This window comes from Microcaecilia unicolor, chromosome 3 (genome assembly GCF_901765095.1).
Source record: "Microcaecilia unicolor chromosome 3, aMicUni1.1, whole genome shotgun sequence".
In the NCBI taxonomy this organism is placed as follows: Eukaryota; Metazoa; Chordata; class Amphibia; order Gymnophiona; family Siphonopidae; genus Microcaecilia; species Microcaecilia unicolor.
Window position 1 is genome coordinate 531060815 of NC_044033.1, and position 19289 is coordinate 531080103.

Consider the following 19289-nt stretch of genomic DNA (forward strand, 5'->3'; position numbering starts at 1 on the left):
AGGAGAAAAAAATAGCAGAACAATCCACAAAGATGGAACTATTTGATAAAGATATTAAAACGCTGAATTCCTCCATGCAAGTATTGATAAAAGATGCTAATTTTCAAAAGCGAAAAACAGAATATTTGGAAAATCAGATTAGGGGAAATAATTTACGCTTTCTTAATTTTCCTAAGATGCCTCTCATGTCAGCTCTAGATATGTTTAAAAAATATCTTAATGAAGTCTTGGGTATTCCCCCTGAGGGATACCCACCTATAACAAGATTAATGTACATTTCTGGATCTGGAGAGACAAAATTGCCTGTTAACCCCCAACCTGATTTGAATTTAACAGAAATTTTAGAATCCTCTTTGGAAATACTAACTGAGAGAACAACGCTTTTGGTAACTTTTGCTCTGCAGCTGGATCGAAATAATATTTTTAGGCTCTACTTTCGTCACGCTAAATCACCCTTCCTGGGAGCAAAAATACAAATATTTCCTGATTTTGCCCGAGAGACTCAAAGAAAAAGAAAGAAATTTCTGTTGTTAAAAGAAAGAGTTTTGCATATAGGTGGGACCTTTATGTTAAGGTTCCCCTGTAAATGTTATATTTCTTTGAACTCTGTTAATTACATTTACTTTGATCCTGAGAAGTTATTAGATTTCATTACCTCTAAAGAAATATTGCAGTAGTTCCTGATTGCTGGCGCGAAACCCAGCTGCGTTCCCCCTGGTTTTGTCTACTTGATAATTTAATTTAATTTATTTTACCTTATTATATTTGATCTGATATTTCCTTGATCTTGGATCACTATTTGTGGACAAAAAAAAAATTTAGAGGAATAATTTTATTTTTTTCCTTATTATAACTGAGTATTGTTCTTTTGAATATGTATTTCCTTTTTCTCTGAAGATGTATTTATGTTGTTTGCATAAATGATAAATGAATAAAAATATATAAATTAAAAAAAAAAAAAAAAAAAAAGTGCGGGAGTCCCAAGGACTGTAACTACAATTAAAGACTCCAAGGGAAACCTTCTTACAGATAATAGGGAAATAGGACGGGCATTTACAGATTACTTCACTACTTTGTACCAGGCGGGATCACCTCCAACAGAGCAGGCAACACGACAATACTTACAACAGATAGGCCTCCCCAAATTTTCAGAAGAACAATTGGAAAGTTTAAATAAACCATTAACAATGCAAGAATTGCAGTGGGTGATTAAAACGTTAAAACTATGGTCAGCGCCAGGCCCGGACGGGTTATCCGGGGAGTATTATAAAATGCTACCGGGGGAGGCTTTAGCAGCGTTGTTGGAATATCATCGGGAAGTAGTGGAGAAAAAAGGCTTCCCGAGGTACGGCAACTCAGCATTGATTACATTGATACCGAAGCCAGGGAAACCTCTTGATAAAGTGGAATCCTATAGACCGATATCCCTGCTTAATGTTGATACGAAAATACTGGCAAAGATGATGGCGGAACGACTAGCGCAATGTCTGCCATCTCTGATTGGGGCAGAACAGGTGGGATTCGTACGAGGTCGTCAATCGGTTCATAACGTTAGAAAAACCCTGATGGCCCTAGCAGCAAGTCAACAAATTGGAAAGCCCACCCTGATCTTGAGTTTAGACGCTGAAAAGGCCTTTGATCGGGTTGGGTGGGACTTCATGTTTCAAACTTTGTCAATGATGGGTATGGAGGGCTGGTTTATGCATGCAGTACAGGCATTGTATAGAGGACCCAGAGCAGGGGTGTTAATAAATGGTGTTAAAGAACCAGAATTCCAGATATATCGAGGTACAAGACAGGGTTGTCCCCTGTCGCCATTGTTATTTTTGCTATCTCTGGAACCTTTAATAAGGAAAGTCTCCTCAGCTCCGGATATCCGGGGGGTCACGTTGGCGGGTCAGGAAATAAAAATCTTAGCATATGCAGATGACCTACTAATAATCCTGAGAGAGCCTACTGAAACCCTGGGAAAACTAATACAGATACTAGAGGAATATGGGAGTTATTCAGGCTTCTGTTTAAACCTGTACAAATCAGTAGCACTGCCGGCTTTCCCGGAAGTGCGCACGGGGTGGCCTGGGACATTTCCCCTACAATGGGCACAAACTACCTTGAGGTATCTGGGAGTGAATATCCCCATGAACTTAGCCACACTTTATGAACAGAACGTGCAGCGATTGATGCAAGACACGAATAAACAATTACAAGCTTGGGGCCCACTACCACTCTCCCTGATGGGGAGGATTGCTCTGTTTAATATGGTCATTGCCCCTAAATGGCTATACACTTTTCAAACGCTACCGCTTGTCCTAAAAAAGACTGATGAATATAAATTGACTAAGATAGTGCAATCCTTTTTATGGAAGGGGAAAAAACCACGCCTCCCATTTTCCACCATATGTGTCCCGACGGAATATGGAGGACTGGGATTGTTAAATGTAAAATATATGACTGTTGCCAGTGGAATGCGACATCTGAATGATTGGTTCAGAGGTACACAAGACTATACAAATACTTCAATGGAGTTACAATTATATCCCGGACTACATTTCAGTAATTACCTCCATACAAAGGGGCCCTCGCCGCCATATATCCTGCAGAAAACGGGAATAATGGGGTCAGCGAAGGCAGTGTGGAAATGGATCTGTAAACTCCACAGGTTTTCGGCTAGAGTTACTCCATACCTGTCGATATGTGGAAACCCTGCTTTTGAACCAGGGCTCCTATACCCAGCATTTACCCGCTGGAAACGGAATGGGATGGTGTATTTGATGCAAGCAATCACGCAAGAGGGGAAGATAAAACCTTTCCAGGAGTTACAGACTGAGTTTGCAATGCTTCCATCGGACAAGTTTCATTACTTTCAGTTGAGACATTATATACAATCTTTACCGTGGGAAGACCTGGCTGAGGATGTCCAAGAGGAATTGGCCTCAGCCTTTTCATTGACAGCACAGCAGAGGGTGCCTCTCAAATTTCATCACAGGCACATTCGGGATACGGCAGAGGAGCTGGACTATATGAAACTGCTAATTATGTGGCAACAAGACATACCAATGACTCTTACCCTATCTCAGTTCAAATCACATATTATTACAATGCGAAAACAGACAGCTATGATCTCACACTGGGAGACTCAATACAAAGTGGCGCTCCGGCTGTATATTTCTCCTCGAAGGGCCTTCCACATGGGGCTCTCTCCCTGGGGGGAATGCCCTAAGTGTCGGGAACCGGGGGCCACCTTGGGACATATGTTGTGGACCTGCAGAGGTATAATTCAATACTGGAAGGATATAATACAGTACGTTTCAAAATTGTGGGCATCAGGGTGGAAATATGATTCAGGTCTACTACTGGGACACCCGATATTAATCCACCCTATCCCGTCGGGACTAACAGCTTTTGTGAATAAATCTATTATAGTGGCCAAACAGGTGATCCTCTCTGAGTGGCTTTCCCGACATTACCCTACATGTTCCCGATGGAGAGCCCGCATGATCACATTGGTGAGAGTTGAAAGGATGGCAGTTGTGGACTTCAAATCCAAAACAGGATTACAATTCCAGAACATTTGGAGCCCATTTCTTAATACACTGTCCCTGCATGCTAGGAGCAGATTGCTGAACTTCTAATGGGACTTACACAGCTGGACTCAGAATGTCTGGAAGGGAGGAGGGGATTGAAGGGGAAGGGGGGGGAGTTCTTTCGGGGGGGGAAGGGGGAAAGGGGGGATGGGAGGGAAGAGGGAAGTTGGGGGGGAGCATTAAAAGAAATAAGTTTTTGGTCACCATGTTTTTGTATTTACAATGTTTTCTTTATTCAATAAAAAAGATTAAACATAAAAAAGTTAAATTGGGTCATTAGGGTAAGCTTTCTTGAAGAGATGGGTCTTCAACATTTTTCTGAAGGGTAGATGGATCTTGGCAGAGCGTTCCAAAGCTGGCTGCCCAAAAAGGAGAAACTGGATGCATAGGAGGTCTTGTATTTAACACCTGTTCCTGGTTGGGAGGTCGATGAGGTTATTCATGTAGTTAGGGGATTCTCCATATATGATCTAATGAATCAGAGTGTGGACTTTAAAATGTATTCTTTCTCTGATGGGGAGCCAATGAAGCTTCTCTAGAAGAGGTGTTGCGCTATCAAATCTTGATTTTCCAAAGGTAAGTCTAGCTGCCTTGTTTTGGGTACTGTAAAGTTTCTTCAGGATTAGGGTCTTACATCCTAAGAAAACACTTGCAGTAATCTGCGTGTGTGAGTACTGTGGATTGCACTAGGTTCTGGAAGGTATCCAGGGGAAGATATGATTTCACTCGTTTCAGAATCCACATCATGTTAAACATTTTTTTTGTGATGGATTTAGCATGGTTTTCGAATGATAGATGGTTATCAATTGTTATTCCAAGTATTTTTAGGTTGTCAGATATGGAGAGTTTAACGTCTGGGGTGCTGAGAGTAGTCGGGAGAAGTGGAGAGTATTGAGATGAAAGGACTAGACATTGTGTTTTCGCTTTGTTTAATTTCATCTTGAAAGTGTTAGCCCAAGAGGTTAAGGAGGTCATGCCTGTATTTATTTTATCGGAGATTTCAGATAGATTGGATTTAAAGGGGATAAATATGGTGACATTGTCGGCACAGATGAAGGGATTAAGGCCATGTTTGGCTAGTAACCTGGCTAGGGGAATCATCATGAGGTTGAAGAGTATCGGGGAAAGCAGAGATCCCTGCGGTACCCTGCATTCAGATGACCATGGGGATGATATGTTTGCAGTCCCTTTGACTTGGTAACATCTTGTGGTAATAAAGCGAATGCTACATACCTGTAGAAGGTATTCTCCGAGGACAGCAGGCTGATTGTTCTCACTGATGGGTGACGTCCACGGCAGCCCCTCCAATCGGAAACTTCACTAGCAAAGTCCTTTGCTAGCCCTCGCGCGCCCGCGCGCACCGCGCATGCGCGGCCGTCTTCCCGCCCGAAACCGGCTCGAGCCGGCCAGTCCAGTATGTAGCAAGACAATACACTTCAAGGGAAGACACAACTCCAAAGGGGAGGCGGGCGGGTTTGTGAGAACAATCAGCCTGCTGTCCTCGGAGAATACCTTCTACAGGTATGTAGCATTCGCTTTCTCCGAGGACAAGCAGGCTGCTTGTTCTCACTGATGGGGTATCCCTAGCCCCCAGGCTCACTCAAAACAACAACATTGGTCAATTGGGCCTCGCAACGGCGAGGACATAACTGAGATTGACCTAAAAAATTTACCAACTAACTGAGAGTGTAGCCTGGAACAGAACAAACAGGGCCCTCGGGGGGTGGAGTTGGATCCTAAAGCCCAAACAGGTTCTGAAGAACTGACTGCCCGAACCGACTGTCACGTCGGGTATCCTGCTGCAGGCAGTAATGAGATGTGAATGTGTGGACAGATGACCACGTCGCAGCTTTGCAAATTTCCTCCATGGTGGCTGACTTCAAGTGGGCTACCGACGCTGCCATGGCTCTAACATTATGAGCCGTGACATGACCCTCAAGAGCCAGCCCAGCCTGGGCGTAAGTGAAGGAAATGCAATCTGCTAGCCAATTGGATATGGTGCGTTTCCCTACAGCCACTCCCCTCTTGTTGGGATCAAAAGAAACAAACAATTGGGCGGACTGTCTGTGGGGCTGTGTCCGCTCCAGATAGAAGGCCAATGCTCTCTTGCAGTCCAATGTGTGCAGCTGACGTTCAGCAGGGCAGGAATGAGGACGGGGAAAGAATGTTGGCAAGACAATTGACTGGTTCAGATGGAACTCCGACACAACCTTTGGCAGAAACTTAGGGTGAGTGCGGAGGACTACTCTGTTGTGATGAAATTTGGTGTAAGGGGCCTGGGCTACCAGGGCCTGAAGCTCACTGACTCTACGAGCCGAAGTAACTGCCACCAAGAAAATGACCTTCCAGGTCAAGTACTTCGGATGGCAGGAATTCAGTGGCTCGAAAGGAGGTTTCATCAGCTGGGTGAGAACGACATTGAGATCCCATGACACTGTAGGAGGCTTGACAGGGGGCTTTGACAAAAGCAAACCTCTCATGAAGCGAACAACTAAAGGCTGTCCTGAGATCGGCTTACCTTCCACTTGGTAATGGTATGCACTGATTGCACTAAGGTGAACCCTTACGGAGTTGGTCTTCAGACCAGACTCAGACAAGTGGAGAAGGTATTCAAGCAGGGTCTGTGTAGGACAAGAGCGAGGATCTAGGGCCTTGCTGTCACACCAGACGGCAAACCTCCTCCAATGAAAGAAGTAACTTCTCTTAGTGGAGTCTTTCCTGGAAGCAAGCAAGATGCGGGAGACACCCTCTGGCAGACCCAAAGAGGCAAAGTCTACGCCCTCAACATCCAGGCCGTGAGAGCCAGGGACTGGAGGTTGGGATGCAGAAGAGCCCCTTCGTCCTGCGTGATGAGGGTCGGAAAACACTCCAATCTCCACGGTTCTTCGGAGGATAACTCCAGAAGAAGAGGGAACCAGATCTGACGCGGCCAAAAGGGAGCAATCAGAATCATGGTGCCTCGGTCTTGCTTGAGTTTCAACAAAGTCTTCCCCACCAGAGGAATGGGAGGATAAGCATACAGCAGACCTTCCCCCCAATCCAGGAGGAAGGCATCCGACCCCAGTCTGCCGTGGGCCTGAAGCCTGGAACAGAACTGAGGGACCTTGTGGTTCACTTGAGATGCGAAGAGATCCACCAGGGGGGTGCCCCACGCCTGGAAGATCTGTCGCACCACACGGGAATTGAGCGACCACTCGTGAGGGTGCATAATCCTGCTCAACCTGTCGGCCAGACTGTTGTTTACGCCTGCCAGATATGTGGCTTGGAGCACCATGCCTTGACGGCGAGCCCAGAGCCACATGCTGACGGCTTCCTGACACAGGGGGCGAGATCCGGTGCCCCCCTGCTTGTTGACATAGTACATGGCAACCTGATTGTCTGTCTGAATTTGGATAATTTGATGGGACAGCCGATCTCTGAAAGCCTTCAGAGCGTTCCAGATCGCTCGCAACTCCAGAAGATTGATCTGTAGATCGCTTTCTTGGAGGGACCACCTTCCTTGGGTGTGAAGCCCATCGACATGAGCTCCCCATCCCAGGAGAGACGCATCCGTGGTCAGCACTTTTTGAGGCTGAGGAATTTGGAAGGGACGTCCCAGAGTCAAATTGGAGCAAATCGTCCACCAATACAGGGATTCGAGAAAACTCGTGGACAGGTGGATCACGTCCTCTAGACCCCCGGCGGCCTGATACCACTGGGAGGCTAGGGTCCATTGAGCAGATCTCATGTGAAGGCGGGCCATGGGAGTCACATGAACTGTGGAAGCCATGTGGCCCAGCAATCTCAACATCTGCCGAGCTGTGATCTGCTGGGACGCTCGCACCCGCGAGACGAGGGACAACAAGTTGTTGGCCCTCGCCTCTGGGAGATAGGCGCGAGCCGTCCGAGAATCCAGCAGGGCTCCGATGAATTCGAGTTTCTGCACTGGGAGAAGATGGGACTTTGGGTAATTTATCACAAACCCCAGTAGCTCCAGGAGGCGAATAGTCATCTGCATGGACTGCAGGGCTCCTGCCTCGGATGTGTTCTTCACCAGCCAATCGTCGAGATATGGGAACACGTGCACCCCCAGCCTGCGAAGCGCCGCTGCTACCACAGCTAGGCACTTTGTGAACACCCTGGGCGCAGAGGCGAGCCCAAAGGGTAGCACACAGTACTGGAAGTGGCGTGCGCCCAGCTGAAATCGCAGATACTGTCTGTGAGCTGGCAGTATCGGGATGTGTGTGTAGGCATCCTTCAAGTCCAGAGAGCATAGCCAATCGTTTTGCTGAATCATGGGGAGAAGGGTGCCCAGGGAAAGCATCCTGAACTTTTCTTTTACGAGATATTTGTTCAGGGCCCTTAGGTCTAGGATGGGACGCATCCCCCCTGTTTTCTTTTCCACAAGGAAGTACCTGGAATAGAACCCCAGCCCTTCTTGCCCGGATGGCACGGGCTCGACCGCATTGGCGCTGAGAAGGGCGGAGAGTTCCTCTGCAAGTACCTGCTTGTGCTGGAAGCTGTAGGACTGAGCTCCCGGTGGACAATTTGGAGGTTGAGAGGCCAAATTGAGGGTGTATCCTTGCCGGACTATTTGGAGAACCCACTGATCGGAGGTTATAAGAGGCCACCTTTGGTGAAAAGCTTTCAACCTCCCTCCGACAGGCAGGTCGCCCGGCACTGACACTTGGATGTCGGCTATGCTCTGCTGGAGCCAGTCAAAAGCTCGCCCCTTGCTTTTGCTGGGGAGCCGCGGGGCCTTGCTGATTCGCACGCTGCTGACGAGAGCGAGCGCGCTGGGGCTTAGCCTGGGCCGCAGGCTGTCGGGAAGGAGGATTGTACCTACGCTTGCCAGAAGTATAGGGAACAGTCTTCCTTCCCCCGAAAAATCGTCTACCTGTAGAGGTAGAAGCTGAAGGCTGCCGGCGGGCGAACTTGTCGAATGCGGTGTCCCGCTGGTGGAGAGACTCTACCACCTGCTCGACTTTTTCGCCAAAAATGTTATCCGCACGGCAAGGCAAGTCCGTAATCCGCTGCTGGACTCTATTCTCCAGGTCGGCGGCACGCAGCCATGAGAGCCTGCGCATCACCACACCTTGAGCAGCGGCCCTGGACGCAACATCAAAAGTGTCATAAACTCCTCTGGCCAGGAATTTTCTGCACGCCTTCAGCTGCCTGACCACCTCCTGAAAAGGCTTGGCTTGCTCAGGGGGAAGAGCATCAACCAAGCCCGCCAACTGCCGCACATTATTCCGCATGTGTATGCTCGTGTAGAGCTGGTAAGACTGGATCTTGGACACGAGCATAGAGGAATGGTAGGCCTTCCTCCCAAAGGAGTCTAAGGTTCTAGCGTCCTTGCCCGGGGGCGCCGAAGCATGTTCCCTAGAACTCTTAGCCTTCTTTAGGGCCAAATCCACAACTCCAGAGTCATGAGGCAACTGAGTGCGCATCAGCTCTGGGTCCCCATGGATCCGGTACTGGGACTCGATCTTCTTGGGAATGTGGGGATTAGTTAATGGCTTGGTCCAGTTCGCAAGCAATGTCTTCTTCAGGACATGGTGCAAGGGAACAGTGGACGCTTCCTTAGGTGGAGAAGGATAGTCCAGGAGCTCAAACATTTCAGCCCTGGGCTCGTCCTCCACAACCACCGGGAAGGGGATGGCCGTAGACATCTCCCGGACAAAGGAGGCAAAAGACAGACTCTCGGGAGGAGAAAGCTGTCTCTCAGGAGAGGGAGTGGGATCAGACGGAAGACCCCCAGACTCCTCGTCAGAGAAATATCTGGGATCTTCCTCTTCCTCCCACGAGGCCTCACCCTCGGTGTCAGACACAAGTTCACGGACCTGTGTCTGCAACCTCGCCCTGCTCGACTCCGTGGAACCCTGTCCACGATGGGGGCGTCGAGAGGTAGACTCCCTCGCCCGCATCGGCGAAGCTCCCTCCGCCGACGTAGTCGGGGAGCCTTCCTGGGAGGTGGCCGCGGTCGGTACCGCACGCGGTACCGACGTCGGGGACCTCAACCTGGGCGATGGGCCAGCCGGCGCCACGCTCGACGGTACCGGTGGCGCAAGCACCGCCGGTACCGGAGGGGTAGGGCGCAACAGCTCTCCCAGAATCTCTGGGAGAACGGCCCGGAGGCTCTCGTTTAGAGCGGCTGCAGAGAAAGGCTGAGAGGTCGATGCAGGCGTCGACGTCAGTACCTGTTCCGGGCGTGGAGGCTGTTCCGGGCTGTCCAGAGCGGAGCGCATCGACACCTCCTGAACAGAGGGTGAGCGGTCCTCTCGGTGCCGATGCCTGCTGGGTGCCGAATCCCTCGGCGACCCAGAGCTCTCGGTGCCGACACGGGGAGGAGACCGGTGTCGATGCTTCTTCGATTTCTTCCGAAGCATGTCACCGGAGCTCCCCGGCACCGACGAGGAGGACGTCGAATCCACCCGTCGCTTCCTCGGGGCCGAGACTGAAGAAGGTCGATCTCGGGGGGGCTGTACCGCAGGAGCCCTCAGGGTAGGCGGAGACCCACCCGAGGGCTCACCGCCACCAGCAGGGGAATGGACAGCCCTCACCTGCACTCCACCCGATGCACCACCGTCCGACGACATCAGCAGACGAGGTCCTGGTACCACCGACGTCGATGCAGCTATCCGATGTCTCGGCGCCGATGCAGAGGCCCGATGCCTCGATGCACTCGATGCAGGGGCGGCCGAGGAAGATGGTCTGGACGCTGACGACGTCGATGCACTCGAAGATCCCGGTGCCGATGCCGACGAAGAGCCCGAGAACAACACGTTCCACTGGGCTAGTCTCGCTACCTGAGTCCGCCTTTGAAGCAGGGAACACAGACTGCAGTTCTGAGGGCGGTGCTCGGCCCCCAGACACTGAAGACACGACGAGTGTCGATCAGTGAGCGAGATAACCCGGGCGCACTGGGTGCACTTCTTGAAGCCGCTGGAAGGCTTCGATGTCATGGGCGGAAAAATCACGCCGGCGAAATCAAAAGCCGAAATGGCGAAATTCGAAGCACCAAATTTAGAGGGAGAAAAAATCTCGACCGAGGCCGAAAAAAGGCCTACCCCGACGACGAAAGAAAACTTACCGGGGCAAAAAAGCTGGAAGTACGGGGAGGATTTACACGAAACCCGGCGGGGGGGTTTCCGGAGCACTTCCCGACTAGGACAAAGCTTTCCCGAAGGAAAAAAACACGTTCAAACAAATTGGACGCGCGAGGTCGACTTTCCGGGGCTCGACACGGCGAAAACACGACCGTACCGAGTGCGGACAAAAGAAGACTGGCCGGCTCGAGCCGGTTTCGGGCGGGAAGACGGCCGCGCATGCGCGGTGCGCGCGGGCGCGCGAGGGCTAGCAAAGGACTTTGCTAGTGAAGTTTCCGATTGGAGGGGCTGCCGTGGACGTCACCCATCAGTGAGAACAAGCAGCCTGCTTGTCCTCGGAGAAAGCTTTTTATCCAGTTTATGATATTGCCACCGATCCAAAGTTTGTCCAGAAGTTTAGTTAGGATAGTATGATCAACCATGTCAAAAGCGCTGGATAAGTCAAACTGAAGGAGAAGGATATGGTTTCCAATTGCTATTTCTTGTTTGAATTTGGATATTAAGGTAAGAAGGATCGTTTCAGTGCTATGGGCTGAACGGAAGCCCGACTGCGATTCGTGCAGGATGGAGAATTTCTGAATATATTCGTTCAGTTGCGAGGTCACTCTGTTTTCCATCAGTTTTGTGATTAGAGGGATGGAGGCAATTGGACGGTAGTTGGTAATATCGTTTGCAGATTTCTTTGGGTTTTTTGATATAGGTGTTAGTAATATATTTCCATGTCTGGTGGGGAAGGAACCTCATTGGAGTAGGAAGTTTAAGTGGGTGGTGAGGTCTGAAATAAAACATGTTGGGGCGCCTCTCAGAAGATAGTTGGGACAGGGGTCAAGTTGGCAATAAGACCTGGAGAGTTTAGAGATGGTTTTAGTGACTTCTTCAGTGGTAAGGAGGGTAAAACCCCTAAGAGAAAAGTTACACTGGCTTCCATTAAAAGAACGCATCGCGTTCAAGATATGCATCCAGCTTTCCCTACATATGTACGCAGTTATGGAATGTATTACCGCTTAAACTAATCAACTTTCGTAAATCTCTGAAGACCTATCTCTTTAACAAAGCATACCACAACGATCAAGAACTGTAAATGTAACACATTATCACTTTACCTTAAATGCTGAACTGTTTTCTTCCTATATCTGTTTACTTAATTCTATTATGCTATCCATGATCTTTATGAAACACCAATTGTTTTCTTCAATTCTGGAATGGCGAAAGCCATAACGGAGCATTGTAAGCCACATTGAGCCTGCAAATAGGTGGGAAAATGTGGGATACAAATGCAATAAATAAATAAAATTAGTCCAATATCGGTCTGCTGGTACTTCATCAAATCCAGGGTCCAGTTCGTCGAGAAAGGTGTCTACAGTGAAATTGTCTTAAGAAATCGATTTGCGAAGCAAGTCAACAATAAAAATGGGTTGTAATTCTTTTAATTTCTAACCCTACACGTGTCTAACAGAAAACAGAAAATCTATGCATGTTTGAAAAGATATCCTAAAATAAGCAACAGCCAGAAGCTATCAAATTCTACACTGACACTATCACAGCTTCACTGATAACTGCATTATATGTGAACAGGGATTTGGTGTTAGCTCTGGAAGTAATTATAAACGTAACAGGAAATTAGAGGGATCGAAACTGGCCAGTTGATGGAAACACAAGACAACTGGTTTTATCCGTTTTCGCATCCTGTTCAAACTTCTTCTACTAACCTATAAATGTACTCACTCTGCTGCTCCCCAGTATCTCTCCACACTCGTCCTTCCCTACACCCCTTCCCGTGTACTCCGCTCCATGGATAAATCCTTCTTATCTGTTCCCTTCTCCACTACTGCCAACTCTAGACTTCGCGCCTTCTGTCTCGCTGCACCCTATGCCTGGAATAAACTTCCTGAGCCCCTATGTCTTGCCCCATCCTTGGCCACCTTTAAATCTAGACTGAAAGTCCACCTCTTTAACATTGCTTTTGACTCGTAACCACTCGCCTCCACCTACCCTCCTCTCCTCCTTCCTGTACACATTAATTGATTTGATTACTTTATTTTTGTCTTGTAAGCTCTTTGAGCAGGGTGTCTTTCTTCTATGTTTGTGCAGCGCTGCGCACGCCTTGTAGCGCTATAAAAATGCTAAATAGTAGTAGTAGTTTTAAATACAGGAAAACACAGGGGTGATAAGCATTTCCTGACATTGCCTTTTGAAGAAGATAAAGAACCTGCTAACAAAAACTGCAAGGCAATATCTAGAGAAGGTGAACTAGATCAAATCTATCATTTATAAAATGTGTTGGCTAGTAAAACCATGCTAAATCTACAAGAAACAACATTCAATAGTTTCCCTTGCTATTCAGTTCTATTGTGTATGGGCTGTTTGATGTCACCCTATAGGGATAATGCCATTACCTGTCAGTATCACCGTACACCACTCGAGCTCCCCATTTCTTTGTGTCATTCACCAGTTTTATCGCTCGCTCCAGTGTTTCTCGAGATTTGTGAACAATGCTGTCACCGACCTACAAAGAGAAACAGAGACATAGTAACATAGTAGATGACGGCAGAAAAAGACCTGCATGGTCCATCCAGTCTGCCCAACAAGATAAACTCATATGTGTATACCTTACCTTGATTTTTACCTGCCTTTTTCAGGGCACAGACCGTACAAGTCTGCCCAGCAGTATTTCCCGCCTCCCAACCACCAGTCCTGCCTCCCATCACCGGCTCTGGCACGGACCGTAGAAGTCTGCCTTCCACTATCCTCGCCTCCCAACCACCAACCTCTCTTCCCCCACCTGCTCCGCCACCCAATTTTGGCTAAGCTTCTGAGAATCCATTCCTACTGCACAGGATTCCTTTATGCATATCCCACGCATGTTTGAATTCCGTTACCGTTTTCATCTCCACCACCTCCCGCGGGAGGGCATTCCAAGCATCCACCACCCTCTCCGTGAAAAAATACTTCCTGACATCTTTTTTGAGTCTGCCCCCCTTCAATCTCATTTCATGTCCTCTCGTTCTACCGCCTTCCCATCTCCTGAAAAGATTTTTTTGCGGATTAATACCTTTCAAGTATTTGAACGTCTTCACCCGTTTCTCCTTTCCTCCAGGGTATACATGTTCAGGTCAGCAAGTCTCTGCTCATACGTCTTGGAACGCAAATCCCATAGCATTCTCGTAGCTTTTCTTTGCACTGCTTCCATTTTTTTTAACATCCTTCGCAAGGTACGGCCTCCAAAACTGAACACAATACTCCAGGTGGGGCCTCACCAATGACTTGTACAGGGGCACCAACACTTCCTTTCTTCTGCTGATCACACCTCTCTCTATACAGCCTAGCAACCTTCTCGCTACGGCCACCGCCTTGTCACACTGTTTCGTCGCCTTCAGATCCTCGGATACTATCACCCCAAGATCCCTCTCCCCCTCAGTACCTCTCAGACTCTCCCCGCCTAACACATAAGTCTCTCGTGGGTTTCTACTCCCTAAATGCATCACTTTGCATTTCTTCGCATTGAATTTTAATTGCCAAACCTTAGACCATTCTTCTAGCTTCCTCAGATCCCTTTTCATGCTTTCCACTCCCTCCCGGGTGTCCACTCTGTTGCAAATCTTAGTATCATCTGCAAATAGGCAAACTTTACCTTCTAACCCTTCGGCAATGTCACTCACAAATATATTGAACAGAATCGGCCCCAGCACCGATCCCTGAGGCACTCCACTACTCACCTTTCCCTCCTCTGAGCGAACTCCATTTACCACCACCCTCTGTCGTCTGTCCGTCAACCAGTTCCTAATCCAGTTCACCACTTCGGTGAACTGGATTAGGAACTGGACAATATCATCTCTCAAAACATGACCACAAAAATCACTGTCATCCCCTGCTGAAGAGCTTGTGGCAACAGGGAAATGTGTTTGACTGATGTTCATAAGAAGTTCATAAGAGCCTTGGTTTGCTATTTGCTTTTCAAGATGTAATCCTTACTTTGATGAAGAGCACAGTTGAGATATAGGAAATGAAGAAACAATTGGGCATTCTTGAAGTTATGAGAGTTGAAGAAATTACAGAAATTTCTAGATCATACAGCATTGAAGAATGGTCATGTAACATTTTGTGTCTCAGCTAGACTACTGTAATGCCTTATGTGTGGGCTTCCTTTTGCAGCTTGCACATAAACTCTAGATAGTTCAAAACATTGTGGCAAACAGATTATTTCTCTCCTACTGTCACCCCCTCCATCTGTCATATCCTCAACCTCTCTCTCTCCACTGCAACTGTCCCTGACACCTTCAAGCATGCTGTTGTCACACCTCTCCTCAAAAAAACATCACTAGACCCTACCTGTCACTCCAACTACCGCCCCATCTCCCTCCTACCCTTCCTCTCCAAGATACACGCAGTTCACAGCCACTGCCTTGATTTTCTCTCCTCTCATACCATCCTCGATCCGCTGCAATCCAGCTTTCGCCCTCTACACTCGACTGAAACGGCACTCACTAAAGTCTGTAATGACCTGTTCCTTGCCAAATCCAAAGGTCACTACTCCATCCTCATCCTCCTCAACCTATCCGCCGCCTTTGACACTGTCAATCATAATTTACTGCTCGCCACACTGTCCTCTTTTGGGTTCCAGGGCTCTGTCCTCTCCTGGTTCTCCTCTTATCTCTCCCACCGTACCTTCAGAGTACATTCTCGTGGATCTTCCTCCACCCCCATCCCGCTCTCTGTTGGAGTTCCTCAAGAATCTGTCCTTGGGACCCCTTCTATTTTCAATTTACACCTCTTCCCTGGGCTCATTGATCTCATCTCATGGCTTTCAATATCATCTCTATGCTGACAACACCCAGCTTTCTCTCTCCACACCAGCCATCACTGCGGAAACCCAGGCCAAAGTATCAGCCTGCTTATCCGACACTGCTGCCTGGATGTCCAACCGCCACCTGAAACTGAACATGTCCAAGATTGAACTCATTGTCTTTCCACCCAAACCCACTTCCCCTCTCCCTCCACTCTCTATCTCTGTAGATGGCACCCTCATCGTCCCCGACTCATCTGCCCGCAACCTCGGAGTCATCTTTGACTCCTCCCTCTCCTTCTCCACGCATATCCAGCAGATAGCCAAGACCTGTCGCTTCTTTCTCTATAACATCAGCAAAATTCACCCTTTCCTCTCTGAGCACACCACCCGAACTCTCGTCCACTCTCTCATTACCTCTCGCCTTGACTACTGCAACCTACTCCTCACCGGCCTCCCACTCAGCCATCTATCCCCCCTTCAATCCGTTCAGAACTCTGCTGCACATCTTATCTTCCACCTGGACCGATATGCTCATATCTCCCCTCTCCTCAAGTCACTTCACTGGCTTCCGATCAGGTACCGCATACAATTCAAGCTTCTCCTACTAACCTACAAATGCACTCAATCTGCAGCACCTCATCACCTCTCTACTCTTATCTCCCCTTATGCTCCTACCCGCAACCTCCGCTCACAGGACAAATCCCTCCTCTCTGTACCCTTCTCCACCACCGCCAACTCCAGGCTCCGCCGTTTCTGCCTCGCCTCTCCCTATGCTTGGAATAAACTTCCCGAGCCCATAAGCCAAGCCCCCTCCCTGCCCATCTTCAAATCCCTGCTCAAAGCCCACCTCTTCAATGTCACCTTCGGCACCTAATCATTATCTCTCTCTTCAGGAAATCTAGACTGCCCAATTTGATTGTCTGTACATTTTGTCCTTAGATTGTAAGCTCTTTTCAGCAGGGACTGCCCTTCTTTATTAAACTGTACAGCGCTGCGTAACCCTAGTAGCGCTTTAGAAATGTTAAGTAGTAGTAGTAGTAGTAGTATTACATATTCTTTATTGGCTGCTGATAAGGTTAAGGGCAAAGCTTTAAAATATCAACATCAATATTTTATGTTGCAAGGCAATGACCCAGGGTACTTGTAGAGTAAGACTTGTTGGTATGTCCCTGGTCAGGAGCTTCACTTAAGTTGTACTAATGGTACCCTCCATATGGGACTTTCAACAATCAAGGATAAGAGCTGAGGCATTCATTATGGCAGTGCCTACATTGTGAAATTGTTTTCATTTGGATATTAGATTGTAGGAAAATTATCATGGCCGTTGTGTTATCCGAGAACACCTGAAATAAATCTCCTTCCAGCAGATCCTGAAACGTGCAATGCACCGGCCAGATCACTTGACTCCAGATGATTGATCTTTCAGACTGCCTCCACCACACTTTATTGTCCCTGAGCACTGCGCTGGAGGCAACGAGCTCCCCAACTGTAAAGGTTGGCATCCATGACCACCACCATCAGAGTTGCCAGGGGCATGCTGAGAGACAGATGATTCAGTGCTAGCCACCAAGCTATACTGCGCCAGACCTTATGATCCCAGAGCAAGTACACTTTGTAGTCCTGAGACACCAGCCACCAACAGCTCAATAGAGACTGTTGAAGGACTTGTGTGCCCTGGCCCACGGCACCACTTCCAGGGTCGCCACCATGGACCCTAGCAACTGCATATAATCCCATGCTCGAGGACTCACAAAAAACAGGCGAATCTGGGTCTGGAGCTCGAGTATCCACTTATCCAGCAAGAAGGCATGGCCATGAGATGTATCGAAGTGAACCCCCAGATATTCAAGGGACTGAGAAGGCACCAGATGACTCGAGCAACTGAACACCCAGCCTAGAGACTGCAATATAGCGATGAGTCGAGCAGTAGCTGCATTGCTCTCCCACACTGATGACGCGCTGATAAGCCAATCGTCCAGATATGGGTGAACCTGTATCTCTTCCCTCCGGAGAAACACTGCCACGACCACCATGACCTTGGAAAAGGTCCTGGGCGCCACTGACAAAAGAAGGGCATGGCCTAGAACTGAAAATGCTGACCCAAAACCATGAAGCGCAGGAAACGCTGATGAAGAGGCCATATAGGAATATGCAAGTAAGCCTCCTTGAGGTCCTGTGAGAAACTCCCCTGCCTAGAGTCTGCAGAAGCTAAGGCAGTAAGCTAACTGAGGCTTCTCGGGGGCCTGAGAAATGCTCTACCGTCCCAAAAGCAGAGACATCAGGGGTGGAACCACTGCAGAAGCAGACTGGAGAGTATCCAAAATGGCCACTGGCACTGTAGTCCCGTTGAGAGAGCCATGCTGCAGTGAGCACACCTGCGAACATCCCGTGCAGGAAAAACTACCATTGACCATGTGGTCCACATCCTCCTCCACCACAAGTTCTGAGCACCTCCCTGAAGAATGGTCCAATGCTGCTTGCCGCTTCCCACAGCGGGAGAAGCGTTTGACTGTTTCAGCTGCCATTCCTGCTGGAGATAGAGATATGACTGACCAGGAGCAGTACCGTCCCATAAGACAGAGTTCAGTTCAGTTCTCTCAATCTCCACCTGCTGGTAGATGGTCACAACCCACATGTCTCTGGATTCATCTGCTGCAGACGCTAAGGAAGAAAGAAATATAGCAAGTTTCTTCCAGGGAGGAGAGAGGTGTGGTAGCCGTGTTAGTCCACTCTTAAAGGTTATCAATAGAAATCAAACAAAATAAAACATGGAAAAGAAAATAAGATACCTTTTTTATTGGACATAACTTAATACATTTCTTGATTAGCTTTCGAAGGTTGCCCTTCTTCGTCAGATCGGAAATAAGCAAATGTGTTAGCAGATAGTATATATATATATATATATATATATATATATATATATATATATATATATATATAGTATATATAAGTATATAGTATATATATATTATCTGCTAACACATTTGCTTATTTCCGATCTGACGAAGAAGGGCAACCTTCGAAAGCTAATCAAGAAATGTATTAAGTTATGTCCAATAAAAAAGGTATCATCTTATTTTCTTTTCCATGTTTTATTTTGTTTGATTTCTATTGATAACCTTCCAGGGAGGAGCAAAGACAACTTAAAATGTTTTTGGATTGATTCCTAAGGTGCTGCTGCTTTACACAGAAATACCATCAGCCTGCAGTTATCATATAGAATATACCAAAGAACATTTTACTAATCAAGGAGCAGTTTGGATGAAATCTCTGTTTAGTTAATATAGCTCTCCAGAGCTGCCTCCACAACTCCTTGTCAGGCCTTACCTCAACGCATGGCATTCTTCCAGAGAAGTTAGCAGCAGTGTATCCATATGTAACATTGGCTATCAATTTAAGACCCAGTTGACGAGCCTCAAGCATCCTTGTGAGAGCTTTGTCATGTTTGTAAGCCTTCATGGATTGCTTCACCATTAGCCTGGTTTGTAAGATCTCTTCCAGCATCCGTGGCAGTATACCTTTTCTTACAGAGGCCTACAAGGGGAGAAATATTAAGAATAACTGCATTGTCTCACATACTTGTTTTACAGATCCAGGTGACCAAAGTTTAATCTACTCCAAACCTCCTACTCCTTCTGCTAATCTACTTCAAAGGGAATTAATGACATTTCTACTTACTGACTATATTATTTTTTGCTCATCTCTCTTTCCAGAGAATTCAATATGCTGCAGGACGTTCCACTAACACTCACACTCATATACCACTCTTTCCACTCTCACATTTGTTATGACAGTACTTGATTCAAAATTTGGTAACCTGACCTCATTAAT

General features: G+C 47.7%; 1 protein-coding gene across 1 annotated transcript in view; it reads right to left on the reverse strand.

The window, feature by feature from the left end:
- REV3L (REV3 like, DNA directed polymerase zeta catalytic subunit) overlaps positions 1-19289 on the reverse strand; it is a 567479-nt gene that overhangs the window by 92818 nt on the left and 455372 nt on the right. The window contains exons 25-26 of the mRNA XM_030199216.1: positions 18786-18992; positions 13069-13178 (exon numbers count right to left, since the gene is read on the reverse strand). Of these exons, the coding sequence (XP_030055076.1) occupies positions 13069-13178; positions 18786-18992 (317 nt within the window). The remainder of the gene's footprint in view (positions 1-13068; positions 13179-18785; positions 18993-19289) is intronic.